This window comes from Oculina patagonica, chromosome 3 (assembly GCF_052425735.1).
Source record: "Oculina patagonica isolate OP01 chromosome 3, crgOcupat, whole genome shotgun sequence".
In the NCBI taxonomy this organism is placed as follows: Eukaryota; Metazoa; Cnidaria; class Anthozoa; order Scleractinia; family Oculinidae; genus Oculina; species Oculina patagonica.
The window spans coordinates 16,094,379-16,107,746 of record NC_135760.1 but is presented as its reverse complement, the minus strand read 5'-3'; the positions used below and the strand labels follow the sequence as shown (position 1 = coordinate 16,107,746).

Below are 13,368 nucleotides of genomic sequence, written 5' to 3'. Positions count from 1 at the left end.
GTACAGCAGTCCGGCGCTCTACCAACTGGGCTAACCAGAAAAAAACTGCGTACACCAAAAATATATTTTTTTAATTTTTTGTAACAAAAACTATTTTTCTAATGTGACGCTCAAACCAGTTTCACAACAGCATCCGAATGCGGTGTCCTGTGGAAAGATAAACACGACCGCGAGCTTTCAGCGGCGTTTCCATGGAAGGACATTCCTTCGTTTCAGACCACCGCGAAATGTACCAGAAGAACAATCGTCACTGCTCAAACATGGCGGAACACGGAGCTTATTCTCCCAATTCAAGAACACCTTCTGCTTTCCATCAAAGAAGTTCCCATTCACGGTCAGCCTCGTGGTCATACACTTCAGGCAATGGTCAAATCACTCTGGCACCTTTAAACCCGATCAGATCTGTTATTCGCGAGTTTGTGCCAAGCTTTGGACATCGAAGTCCTGGTTCGCGATCGTCCGCTAGCTCGCCTCTTTCTCCACTTTCTCCGTCTTCTTACGTGAACCTAGCGGAGGTTTTGAGGGACGGGAATGAAGGAGAAGACACAGGATCGAATAGGATCCCCAGCTTTACCGCTGTCAACATAAATTCTGGTAATTCAAGCGAAGCAGACGCCGAACATGGCGACGCAAACATGGCGGCTGGTAATTCTAACACCTCTAGTAACGGAAATGGCCGTGCTGCGGGTGACAGAGTGGAGTTTCAGGGCACGATATCATGGCTTGAAAAAAGCTTACCGTTCGTACTTTTACTTCTAAGCAGAATTATGTGGGACCATCGATTAGGTTGGTATAATTAAGAGCTTGCAAATACACATTTTGCTTCTTAATGCATATTTTAATTAGCCTCAAATTAATTTAAGCTTAAATTCTAGTAAATTTGAGTTTAAATTTCTGTTCATCGTTAGAGTGTATGGGAAGGAGTAAATTTTTCAATGATTATTTGTAGGTATTCTGGTGTTTATTGGCTTGTGTGGGACATTTCTTCATGCTAACAGCACTGTAAAAAGACAAGTTTCTCTCAAGGTACACTGTGTTTACATTTTACTTCCGTTTTTCTACTATCGATTTTTGCCAGACTAATAAATAATAATAAGAAATATATGGGAATTTGCAGTGACATTTCCTCAGAGTGGCTCTTCAGCCACGTATCTACATTTTTGCCTATAAACAACATACGTCTGACTGAACGCATACTTTTTTTTCATTTTCGAGACAATGTTTTACACCTCCAATGTGCATATCATTTACCTGGTGTATCCAATTGAATGTTTGGTAATCGAACCCAATTGAACACCAATCGTTCGATTGGGTTCGGTAATCGAACATACCCTGTAGTTGAACTCACAGTAAAATTTGGTTAATTAAAAATAATCGACTGTTCGATTACCGAACAGTCTACGATAGTACCGTAAAGTTCCGTGTATAAGCCGCAACCGTAGATAAGCCGCACCCCCGATTTGGAAGGTCAAATTTTGGAAAAAAATATACAGACAATAAAGTTTGAAGTTCAAGTGACTTTCTATTGGTAAACAACAGTAAACAAACAAGGGCAAACAAGCACGGTTTCAAAACACTGACACGGTAGTTGTTGCATTGTTTAATATAAATTAAGTCTTACGAAAGCGAAATTTCACTTGTCATACCTCCTTTTTAGTTTAAGTTCACAATATCTTAAACTTGGATGCTCTCTTGATATCATTTTTTCGAGATTATCACTTCTAAACACTCCTGAAACACTTGTAATTCGTACGAATCGTACGCGAATGATGAATGCTTAGTAACCAAGCTTTGAAATGTAGAGAGGAGTCTGGGCATTGAAAACAACATGGCCGCACTTTTTTCGGAAGAAACTACGTTTTCAAGATTCTTGGAAACTGCTACCCGCAACAGGATAAAAACTTCATGCAGAAAAGGAGTTTGATAATCCAAAAGATTCATTTGCTGTGAAGGTCAATAAAAAAGCGAAGCGGTTGGCCATTTTTCTTGTGAGTACTTTCGTTTATCTTGGTGCTTTCTCGCATGCGGCGGAAAGACATGCTTCGAAGTGACCGGCAGGCTTCACTGCAAACAGCTTTGTAGAGGAACTAAAAGGCAGTGAACAACAACAAAGTTTTCAGGTTGTTATTTGTTTATTCAGTGACATCTTGAGAAGTTTTTTTATGAATATTAATTAGGCCTTTGAGAACTCCAAACAGAGATGTTTCCGTAGATAAGCCGCACCCCCGATTTTTGACTTGAATTTAGAGGGAAAAAGTGCGGCTTATACATGGATCTTTACGGTACTTATAATAATTGAATGTTCGATAACCGAACTCCTGTTTGTTTATATTGCACTGTCCCCCTGATAAGTCCTGCGTAAATTCATTTCAAAAGACGGATTCCAAACAAAATCGAAGTGGATTGAGTTCAATTGTATTTTATTGTGTTTGAGTGGTTCAAAAATCAAACTCACAGCAAAATAGATGTCCTATTTTGTTCAATTACCAAACCTAATCAAACCATTGGTGCTAGATTGATTTTTGGTTCGATTTTGTTCAATTGCATACGCCGGGCATTCATGCCTGTGCACATAAGAATCACAAGAAGAAATCACAAATGGTCAAATATCCTTCAGACAGAAGATTGCCTAGCATTGAGCATGAGTATGACTGTATGAGGTTACATTTACAAATTAAAACATATTAAAAATATGCATGCATTAATTTGTAAATTTAAGTATACAATCATGTATTTGTGGATGTAGCCTGAGGTACAGGTACACATCTTAAGCTATGAAAAGTCTACTTCTCACATAGACAGTGGCTTTAACAATGGTCTGAATAATCAAGCTGTTCGATCTACGTTGTTATTCCACAAAGCCTGCAATATGAAAGTGGGTCGATAAACGTATATAATATTATTACATGTACATGTATATGGCATAAATTTAATTTATGTTTAAGGGTTGCAGTTGTCCATTTTCGTAACTTTTTACTACACCTTAAAGGACCCTAGTCAGCTATGCCTTTGTTTTTTGTTTACGTATGAGAATTTTCGCGGAGCATGTCTAGACAAAAGAGATCACTGTAAAAATGCTAAAGGTAATTAAACAGACTTTAGTAACACATCTTACAGAAGTGTAAAAGGATATTGCTTTGCCATACGGTTTTCATTATTTCGTTGGCAAAAATGGTGGAGAGTGACTAGGGTCCTTTAAGTTTATCATTAGCTATTGATATTAAACATGAATTTTTTTTGTTTTCATTTTCTAGGACAGACGCCTAAATCGCATCTCTTTGTGGACATTCATTTTCCTTTCTGGGAATGTCTTCTTTATTTATTATGTTTTTTACAATCACCATCTAGAAAACTGGTAAGACTGCTTACAAAAAGATTTGATTAATATGCACTTTCCATTGCCTGTAATATTTTTAATTTTTAAAAATAGTTTTAAATTATGAATATTATAAATTAACATCAGATTTTACAATGAATTTTGGGAGGGGCGGTCAAGTAATGGTTAGTATGCTAGACTTTGGATAGATTGGTTTATATTTGTGTCCTGGCTAGGGTCATCGAGTTATGTTCTTGGATACTCAGACTCCCAGGGGGGGGGGGGGTACTCGAAGTATACATGATGGGGGGGTCCAACGTATTTTTTTGGGTTGAAAATTTACACGCTCGGTATTTTTTTTGGGTAAGGGATCTGTCACATATTTTTTTGGGTCTTATCCCCAAGCGAACTTTTCGTTTCAGGTTTCGTTGCGATCAGAGGATCAGAAAAATATTCATTCGAACTGATGCCAAGTATTTTTTTGGGTCTAAAATTTCAGGCTTTTGTATTTTTTTGGGTTTGCAACATGGAGCTCCGTCGGACCCCCCCCCCCTGTCATGTATACTTCAAGTACCCCCCCCTGGGCTCAGACTCAACCCAGGGGACGATTACCAAGAAATTAATTCTGGGGTAGCCCTATGATGGACTGCCAGTAATAGTAATAACTAGTGCCCCATCCAGGGGTGAGTAAAAATTTCTCCTAGTAACTTCATGCCACAGAAACCACAGTTAGCTTTGGCAGTATGAGCCACTGAGCTCAAATGTGTTTTTTTACTTTATACATGTATTATAATAATGCTGAGTCTTGTACTGATAAAACAGTATTATCTCCTTAGCTTGATTTTTAGGAGGCCATTGTTTAATAGAATGGATGTGTGGACTGTGTTTTGGTGTGTCGGAATAACAGGTGAGTTACTGAGGTACATTTAACTTCTGTTATTTCCACCTATAGATGTAATCAGCTGGTGGGAGGCGCATTGGCCTAATGGTTAGCGTGCCGGATTACGAATTGAACAGTCTAGGTTTGAGCCCTGGTGGGGCCACTGTGTTGTGTTCTTGGGCAAGACACTTTACTCTCTTAGTGCCTCTTTCCACCTAGGGGTATAAATGGGTACCGGCGACATTATGCTGGGGGGGGGGGGGGTTCCCTGCTATGGACTAGCATCCCATCCAGAGGGAGTAGAAATATTGAAACTGGAATAAGCTCCGGCAGTATGGCCACATTATGTAATCCATTATGTAATCAGTTGCCTTAAATTAATGCTATTTTTCTGTAGATTTTGTGATTCGATTTATCACAATGGCATTGAAGTCCATGGTGGTAGTCCAGCACAGAAAGATAATTCCATTTCGAAGAAGGGTAAATAATTATTCTTAGTTGTTTTCATTATCATTAATAATTATTTGTTTCTGTTACATGCAACTGAATGTGGGCCATCGATAATAATTTTGGAAATGTCTGTAATGATGGTAATATGCATGTAAGCAGTTTCTGAAGTTCTTTGCCAGGAGACCTCAAAAGTTTTTTTAACATTACTGAGACTTCCTTATCTGACATGAAGTTCCACACTGAATTTTTGCAAATGTAAAATATATCATTTTATGTGCCAATATAAAACTTTCATCTGCCAAGTCCTTGGAACATTTAAGAAATAGAAACAACACACACGTTTGTAAACATAGCCTGATACAAAGGCAATAGAAAGTTTTGGCAGTGTACCACCAAATTCTTGGAACTAACATAAAGATAAATGTGTGGCAATCACTAAGGAGAGTTAACATTTTGAACTTAGAAACATTGGTACTGTAAGGTTTCTAATATCTGTTGATGTATTTCTTCTACTCAACATCCACAGGGAAAGTACTACCTTTTGATCGAGAACTTTTCACAGTTATATCGCATGCTGGTGCCTGTTCCACTATGGTTCACCTTTTTCACAGATTACAACTATGGGGGCGAGTACTTTGCTGTCATAGCAACAACAATTTACTTATTACTGAAGGTAACAAATGTCAAGTAGTACTGTACCATCCAACTGACACAACTAAACAGTGTGTCACACTGTGTCTGTGACTCAATGAATTAAGTTGATCTTTGACCATAGTTCATGAAAAATAGGAGACATTAATTTTTGTGATGAATGTGGTTGATGAACCTTAAGCTGGGGTTACATGTATAATTCATCTCTTCATTGAATATGATTTATAATGTTACATGTACGTTACAGTTTTTCTAGGAACTTTCCAAGAAAATCTAGCCTGAAATGTCAGAGATAAGGTCACAGATGACTGACACTTCATTTTTGTATGAATCACAGCATTTGTTTGGGTGGTGTCAGCCCCTCAAGAATCAGAATAGACAACTGCCATCTGGCCGCATCAAATAGAAAATTTGATTTCTGTTTGATACTTTTAAGTATCACAAAAGATACTTGGAAAAACACTGTGCTTGTAAAAAAGAAATAGATGTTCAGATACGTGTAGTTGGAAAGTGAGCAGTTTCCTTCATGTAGTTTTATTTTTTCATAATCAACAGGGTCGTATGATTGTCAACAAAGCTCAAGAGGTGTATGCTGCCTTCAAAGTGTTTACCCATGATGTGGTAGGAGGCATTAAGTTTAATTATTTCATACTCTTACTTGATTTTTTGTTATTGTTTTTTTAAGCAACAGAGAAGATGTCTGTTAAATTTGGCTCTGTTTGTTTTTCACGTCAACATTGTTTTGTTCTTGTTGCTTGTTATGTTAAACACAGCAATATGGAACACCCCCCTCTAAAGAAGAAATAGTGGAAGCAGGAAACTCGTGCCCAATCTGCCAGGAAGAGCTAAAGGATCCCATCATGCTCCGATCGTGCAAGGTAATAATAATAAATGAATTAATATAGCGCCTTTCCAAAAGTTCTAAGGTGCAAAGTTATTAAAGTTAACTGCTCAACCAATTGCTTGCGGGATAGATTCCGTTTTCTATCTGTGTTTTGCAGCGTACATGTATGTGAGGCCCAGGACAAGAGTCGAACTTAACTGTGACCTCTCTCAGTTAAATTTAAGGCAGGCTGCAAACGTGACTATCCTCTTTTAAGTACAGCTGTACTTACTCAGATACTTCATGTAGGCACAGCTTTCCTGACGTAAATCCCGAGGCAAATCAATCAGTAACAACGGCGACGTTCGATTTTCGTTATGATATTTGGTCAATTGATCGTACATGTACTTCATTGAAAAAAAATGTCTTTTGGTAAAGAGCTCAAGTTGCAAACGGAATCATTTCGTCACCTTCACATCATCTCCTCAAACAATGCTAGTCATTTGACATTTTGTATTTGATTGTACAAAAGCACGTTTCACTAATATCAGCCGTAAGGCAAAGCATTGATGCTTGTTCGGTGTGTTTGTCTTGCAGCACATTTTCTGTGAAGATTGTATATCACTTTGGTTTGACCGAGAACGCACGTGCCCCATGTGTCGAGCAAAGGTGGTGGCAGATCCCACGTGGAGAGATGGAAGCACGGCGACTTACGTTATACTGTTTTGACTCATGACACATCGCTTTGATCTGCATAGAGAGCTAGTGTTTGTAGATAGTGTTTGTAAAGCGATGGATTGAGTTCCTTAACTCCTTAAAAAGCGTGTCTAGCCATAGGAATTCCTGAGTAATCTGGATGTGCTGGACGGACAACACGTTAGGTGGATAAAAACCCCAATTAGTATATACCACACTGGGTGATCTTGGTGTTTCAAGCTATCTGATTGGTCCTCTATCTCGGGCTTATGAGCATTATTCACTCCCTACGGAGTGCTTTTTCAGTTTTCATATCAAGTAAACTTAAAAAGTTTTGATTCAATGGTCAAAATGTTCTGCAAGCAGTTTTTTGATTCAGATTGGTGGTTTGAATTGTGTTAAAAGACCATTTTGCTAGCGCAAGCCGTTTAGTGCCACTTGTACGTTTTCCAGGCATGAATTGAGAGGTAAATTAAATCGACATTAAACGGTTTTCTTCTGAAAACGTTAAGATTGCTTGTAGTTGAGATCACTTCATGTGTATATACTAAAACAGTTACTCTTGGAAATCTCGTTGAATAGCGGCAGAATATTTACCGCGCCGCGAACGCTATTCACGTCGATTTTAAAGAATGATTGTTAATTGTCGTGGTTTAGATGGCTACCTGCCTTTGCGTTAGGTTTGCGATGGCGCCGAGAATGGAAACGCGTATTAATATAATTTAACTTAACATTATTATGTATTAAAAGTCAGGCTATAGAGTTTAGTTTGTGGTAATTCCCGCTATTTTAATATTAAGAAATATTAGAAAAAAATACGGGGAAGGGAGGGAAACTGTTCCAGTTATAAGAGTACAAGCATTTTGTTATCTATTTTACCGAAGACAAAACTTGTAGTGTAAAAGTGTTTGCTACTTTAGACTATCTATATTAATAAGTTTCATGTAGTATGAATTAAATGGTTACAGAGTATAATTATTGATGTTAACAGAGATTTGTATTACAATTCATTGTTAGGAGGGTCTGAATGGGGTTTAGTGTTTAGTGTTAGTTGCCTTTAAATTTTGGTGTTTGCTGTTACATTGGTCAATTTTTTAATATTTACCGTTTCCGGAGAAAATACTGTTACAGTGCGACGCGCCTTACCGTGGCCACCCAACAAACTTTTTCACAAGTTAGCCAATCAGGTTGCACGATTATGATTGATGGCCACGCCTCCTTGCAAAGTTCGTGTTTACGAAAACATGTACAATCTTCAGTAAATTGACACTGTTTGAGTTATCGAATCTTAGCGAAGTTTTCTGCTTGCGTAAACCTGCAAGCGATTTAAGATGAGCGAAGTATTTAAATGGCTACAGAACCTTCCGGGAGGATTAAAATTGGAGAAATGTAGCGAGCAGTTTGAAAGACGTGGATTTAGCACTTTGGAGTCGCTTCGATACCTTCGTCCTGGGGACGTAGATGCGTTTTTCCCTTCGCCTGAGAAACTTTTGCTGGCAGAAAAACGGATCTTAGAAAGCGAAATAAAGGCGCTCGTCGACCCGGAAAATAGAAGAACGCCGTTGAGACCTGTGGAACTTTGTACGCGGTTCAACAGCGCTGCTGGTTTAAACTCGAATATGTTGTCAACGACGCCATGTGCTGAAAGCACCGCGGGGCCATCAACGAGCGCTAACGGTCAGGAGAATAAGCCACTAGATAAGAAGGCAAATGAAATGAAAGAAAATTTACTCGTTCTTGAGGTGCAAATCAGCAGCGCCGTGGATGAGTTACAAAAACTGAAGAGTGAGCAAGAAAAACTTACTCCTTTAGCAGCCATACGCGGACGGATTTGCAACAGATGTCATCAATCTGGCCATACCAAAACAACTTGTAAAGCAGCGCCTTGTGAGAGTAGCAGCAACTGCAAAATCCGAGAAAAACATCCAGAGATAAAAAACAAAATATCAGCATTGCAGGCAGAGCTCAAAGATCTTCAGAAGCAACATGAAAAGCACAAGGGTGAATTAAAAAACTTTACGGCAGCGAGAGAAAAATCCAAGTCGAGTTTTTTCTCGGTTATGCGTAATCGTCTGCGCTTGCAGAATTTGCCTAAATACACAGATCGTTTGAAACTAGACAAGGATTTACTGGTGTTGCAACGAGCGCTGCGAAATGAAGTCCCAAAATGGAAACCCGAAGAAGGTGATTGGCAACTACCGTTGATAATAGAGCAATATTATCACGCCAAAGTTTCCTCTTATTTGCCCACTCAAAGGTACTTTGTTGGTGTACCTTCCGTTCAGAATTCCACAAGAGGTTCCTTTTTCCCGTGAATTATGTTTTGTAATTCTGACTCGAGTTGTTATGTTTATATGCAAATTCCTAGTACATGTTACGTTTTCTACATTCTTGTGAAGTGAAGGAACTTCGAGTTTACGACTCACATCAGTACAGTGTATGAACAAAATAATTGTTTTTTCGGTTGAATTTAGAAATACTGAATTGAACATGGAATGAGGATTGCGACCGTTTGTCATGTTTTTAATATCAACAAGGTGTAATTTGCTTCTTGCGTTACCAGTGTTTGTTCTTGAACTTCATTTTATCGTTTGCACAGTTTGTGTAGGATTACAATTTTACATGTAATAGTTGTGTTTGGTAGATATTTACGCTCCGCAGTAAAAGTAAAGTTATTATTTCAAGAACACGATAGTCTTGTTTTGTTCATTTTAGTCTCCGTGTTTGCAATTCCATCGTTTATTTACACAGGTCTGCTGTTGTAAACAAAGTACATGTAAAATTCTATACACGTTTTATCGAAAATCAAACTCATTTCCATCGTTTTCGTTTTTCTCAACTTTCTTGTATTTTGAATTGCTTCTGTTTTTGCACTGTTTATTTTAGTATAGTCTGGGTTGCGGTTCAATTAATCTTTTTATACATCGCTTAATCAGGTTTTCGGCCTGAGGAAAAACATACAAACTCCTTAGTGAAACTACAAGAAAAATAATACGCCGTTCAACTTTGCCACGTCACGTCGTGGCGCGAAATGTTCTTCCCGTCCACTACTGACGTGACTTTGATTTCGTGCAGTCAGTTTAAGTTTGAAGTCGCATTTCCACCATTCTACACAAGATGTAAACAAGTCCTAGGATGGATAGAAATTATAACCTTCGTAAGTTAAGTTCCCAGCGCTGGGTTCCATTACAAGCTAACACCGAGTTTAATCATAATTACATTGACTTTTGATACGCAGCCGTATGGTCTGAGAGTAGTCTCATTTTTATCGAAAAGCGAAAGTAAATAACTTGACTTGTCATTTTTTTTCTCCAGCGAACGTTCAACTTCGCATAAATCGACAAGGCGGTTGTTACGACTCTGGACGAGCGTACCCTGATGTCATAAGAGAAAGAGTACTAGACTTAGCACACACAGGTGCAAGCCAACGGCAGATAGCAACAGAGCTTCGAATAAGCCGGGGCTACGTCCAAAACGTCCTTGAACAGTACGATGATAAAAATATTTCAACGCGAATTCCTCGTACTAGTTTTTTGGTGCCAAAAGTTACCACTGAAGTCCTAGAATTTGTGTCTGTCGAGAAAGTTATGAAACCAAGTATTCATGCTTCCGAAATCCAGGAAAGACTCTTGTTAGATGGAGTTGTAGACGCGGACGACTTGCCGAGCGCCTCTCGAATAAATAAAAGATTAAGACGTGACTTGATCATGAGCAAGAAGAAGCTCTCGGTTGCACAGTTAGAAAGCAATACTCCTGAAAACATCGTCCGCCAAAATGAGTATCTCAATGCCATTTCTACTTTTCAACCGAACCAAATTCATTTTTTTGATGAGGCAAGTGTGATAAAAACTACTGGAAATCGTAGCTACGGAAACGCCACAGTTGGTGAGAAAGCAATCGAGTTTCAACGATACGCTTAAAACGCCAATTTCACCATCAACTTGCTCCACTCTGCCCTTGGAGTAGACTATTTTAATATAATTGACGGCCCGTCGAATGGATTTGAATTGCTAAACTTTTTTGAAGACGCTGTCGAAATACAACGACCAGACAGAAGTGTTGTTCTTGAACGCGGGGATTGCGTCGTTATGGACAGTTGTGGCTTTCATCATGGCCTTTTTGTTGAGCCCGTTCTCAGAGACCTTTTGAATGACTATGGTGTTCAGCTTATTTACCAGCCACCGTACTCGCCACATCTCAATACATGCGAATATTGTTTCCATCAAATAAAGGAATTCCTTCGGAGATGTCAACTGTTAGCGATGGAAGAGACCAAAATTGCTATAGCCGAGGGTGTTTTGTCAATTTCAGCACCCAACTCTTACAACTATTTCCGCAACTGCGGATATGTTTAAAATATAAATTATGTACTATATCAGTAGATTGAAGTTGAAATCTTCGTCTCTTCCGTAAAACGTTTCCCGCTTTTGTAAATTATATTTTAGAAACTTTGCAAGGAGGCGTGGCCATCAATCATAATCGTGCAACCTGATTGGCTAACTTGTGAAAAAGTTTGTTGGGTGGCCACGGTAAGGCGCGTCGCACTGTAAGTGTTTGAAGGGTTTTTTGGTGAGAAATTTTGGCATTGTAAATTCTTATCTGCTCTTCAAAAATTGGATGGAATCATTCCTGAACTTAGAGAAAATTTTCGGATTTCTCCTTGGAAATCTTCGGGAGTCTTCGGACATCTTCGGTTGTCTTCGAAAACCTTCGGCAGCCGAGTGAGTCTTTGGGAATATTCGGCTGTCTTCGGAGATCTTACGAACTGATCGGAAAACGTCGGAAAATGGCCAAAACTTCTTCATATACTAAATAAAATAGAAATGGCCTTTTTGAAGCCGTTTTTGTTTCTTTCTGGATAAAATTTTCTGTTGCAGTAAACTTTTTACTGTTAGTGTTAAAATGCCTAAAATATTACTGGTTCGTGTTTCAGAGCTAAAAAACTAAGTGTTGAGTGTTATCGAAGTACCCCCATTCAGACCCTTTGTTAGTAGTACATACACAGGACAGTCGGAGAAATCATTCGCGTCATTTCACTGTTATACAAAATAGATAGTTACCGAATATTTGGTAGTCTAACCGTGTATTTCATATTGTTTCGTTTATCGAATAAAGAAATACATCGTGATTCTTGTAAAGAGTGTGCAGGTTGCTTAATGTACATGAACTGCACCCATGTAAAGTTATTAAATCACACGCGTTTGCAATCCCTTCTGTCTCGTCTCCAGACGTCGCTCTCGTTTCGTGCTTGGAAGGCGCGGAGTTGTGGGACTGTTGCAGCTTCCAAAGGCCTCTTGGGTATGAGGTAGGAAGATGATAGTAGCGACGGAGAAGTGCTTAGGCTGAAAACGTCAGCTTCTAGACTACAGTTACTTTTGCTGTGAGTTTCCTGCCAAAGCAGTGCGCTGATTCCTTTTAAAAACCTAAGAGATCAGTTTCAATTTTCACAAATGACTTCGGCCACCAGGGTAATGACGAATGCAAGTTTTACCCAGCCTGCTTAGCAGTCATTTTCATTTCCGCAAAAGATGCGTGCAGGTCTGCACATAAGACAAAGCAAAACAAAAATTGAAAAGGGGGAGGGGAGGGGAGGGGGACGGAAACGGGGAGTAAGCAACATCTACCTCAGCAACGAATTATATAAACAGTACCGTTACATTTACTTGTATCATACTTATGGCGTCCTATTTTAGCCCGCTAATGAATACAAGTTGTTAGGAATTGAAGCTTTAAAGCTCCGGGATAGAAAAGATTTGTAGGTTAACTACCTTTGGACTATTTTTCAGATATGGTATTTTCATGCTGGATGCACACACCGTCTTCTGAATATTTAATCCGCTATACGGGTCCACTATAAGTCATATATACGTTTTATCTCATGGTATGCCACTTGAAATTATTAAAGCGCCGGATAGTGTAATTATTTTTTTTCTTAAACCGTCAAAATGGCGCCACACGTCTCTAAGTCTGCTTACATAGCAGGCTGTATAGGCTTCATAAAACCTTTGAAGTATTGGCATTGCACGCAGACCTCGTAGAGAGAACTGATGTCGGAAAACCTTAAGCCTGCCAGGGTTTGACAGGTAATGAGTATGTTATGTTTTATTATGAAACAGTTTTACAAAGCATCCGCAATAAAGCTCAATTAATATGTCACATGTAATCTGATGTAATGACTGCACGGTGACGCGGTAGACTTGTGCCAGTTGAATGCTATACGCATTTGCAGCAAGTAAAGTCAAGCCACCTAAGACGTGGGAAGGTTAATTTATTACAGTTATATTTGTTTCAAAACAAAGAAGGAACCTTGAATACAAAGATTTATCCTCGCAAGAAAAAGATTGAGAACGATCAATATTTTACCTACCGCTCCAATACAATTTTTTTCTTATGACAGGGTCGGATTGTCTTTTCAGTATATCTTGAAAATATCAAAGTGTACTGCTGTTATTTCATTAACAGACTCAAGACAAGAAACCAAGAACATCAAAGTTAACCCGCGATATTGGTCTTTTTAGCTCGTTTTGCACGAACTGGTTAAGTGGTGTGAAA

General features: G+C 38.8%; 1 protein-coding gene across 1 annotated transcript; it reads left to right on the top strand.

Moving 5' to 3' along the window:
- Nucleotides 1–226: 226 nt before the first annotated feature.
- On the top strand, nt 227–7,701 carry LOC144646945 (E3 ubiquitin-protein ligase RNFT1-like). Its single transcript, XM_078506659.1, has 9 exons — nt 227–786; nt 950–1,026; nt 3,255–3,355; nt 4,153–4,223; nt 4,594–4,676; nt 5,173–5,319; nt 5,853–5,918; nt 6,071–6,175; nt 6,718–7,701. The coding sequence occupies exons 1-9, from the start codon at nt 228–230 to the stop codon at nt 6,847–6,849; spliced, it is 1,341 nt and encodes a 446-aa protein (XP_078362785.1). The 5' UTR covers nt 227; the 3' UTR covers nt 6,850–7,701.
- The last annotated feature ends 5,667 nt before the right edge of the window (nt 7,702–13,368 follow it).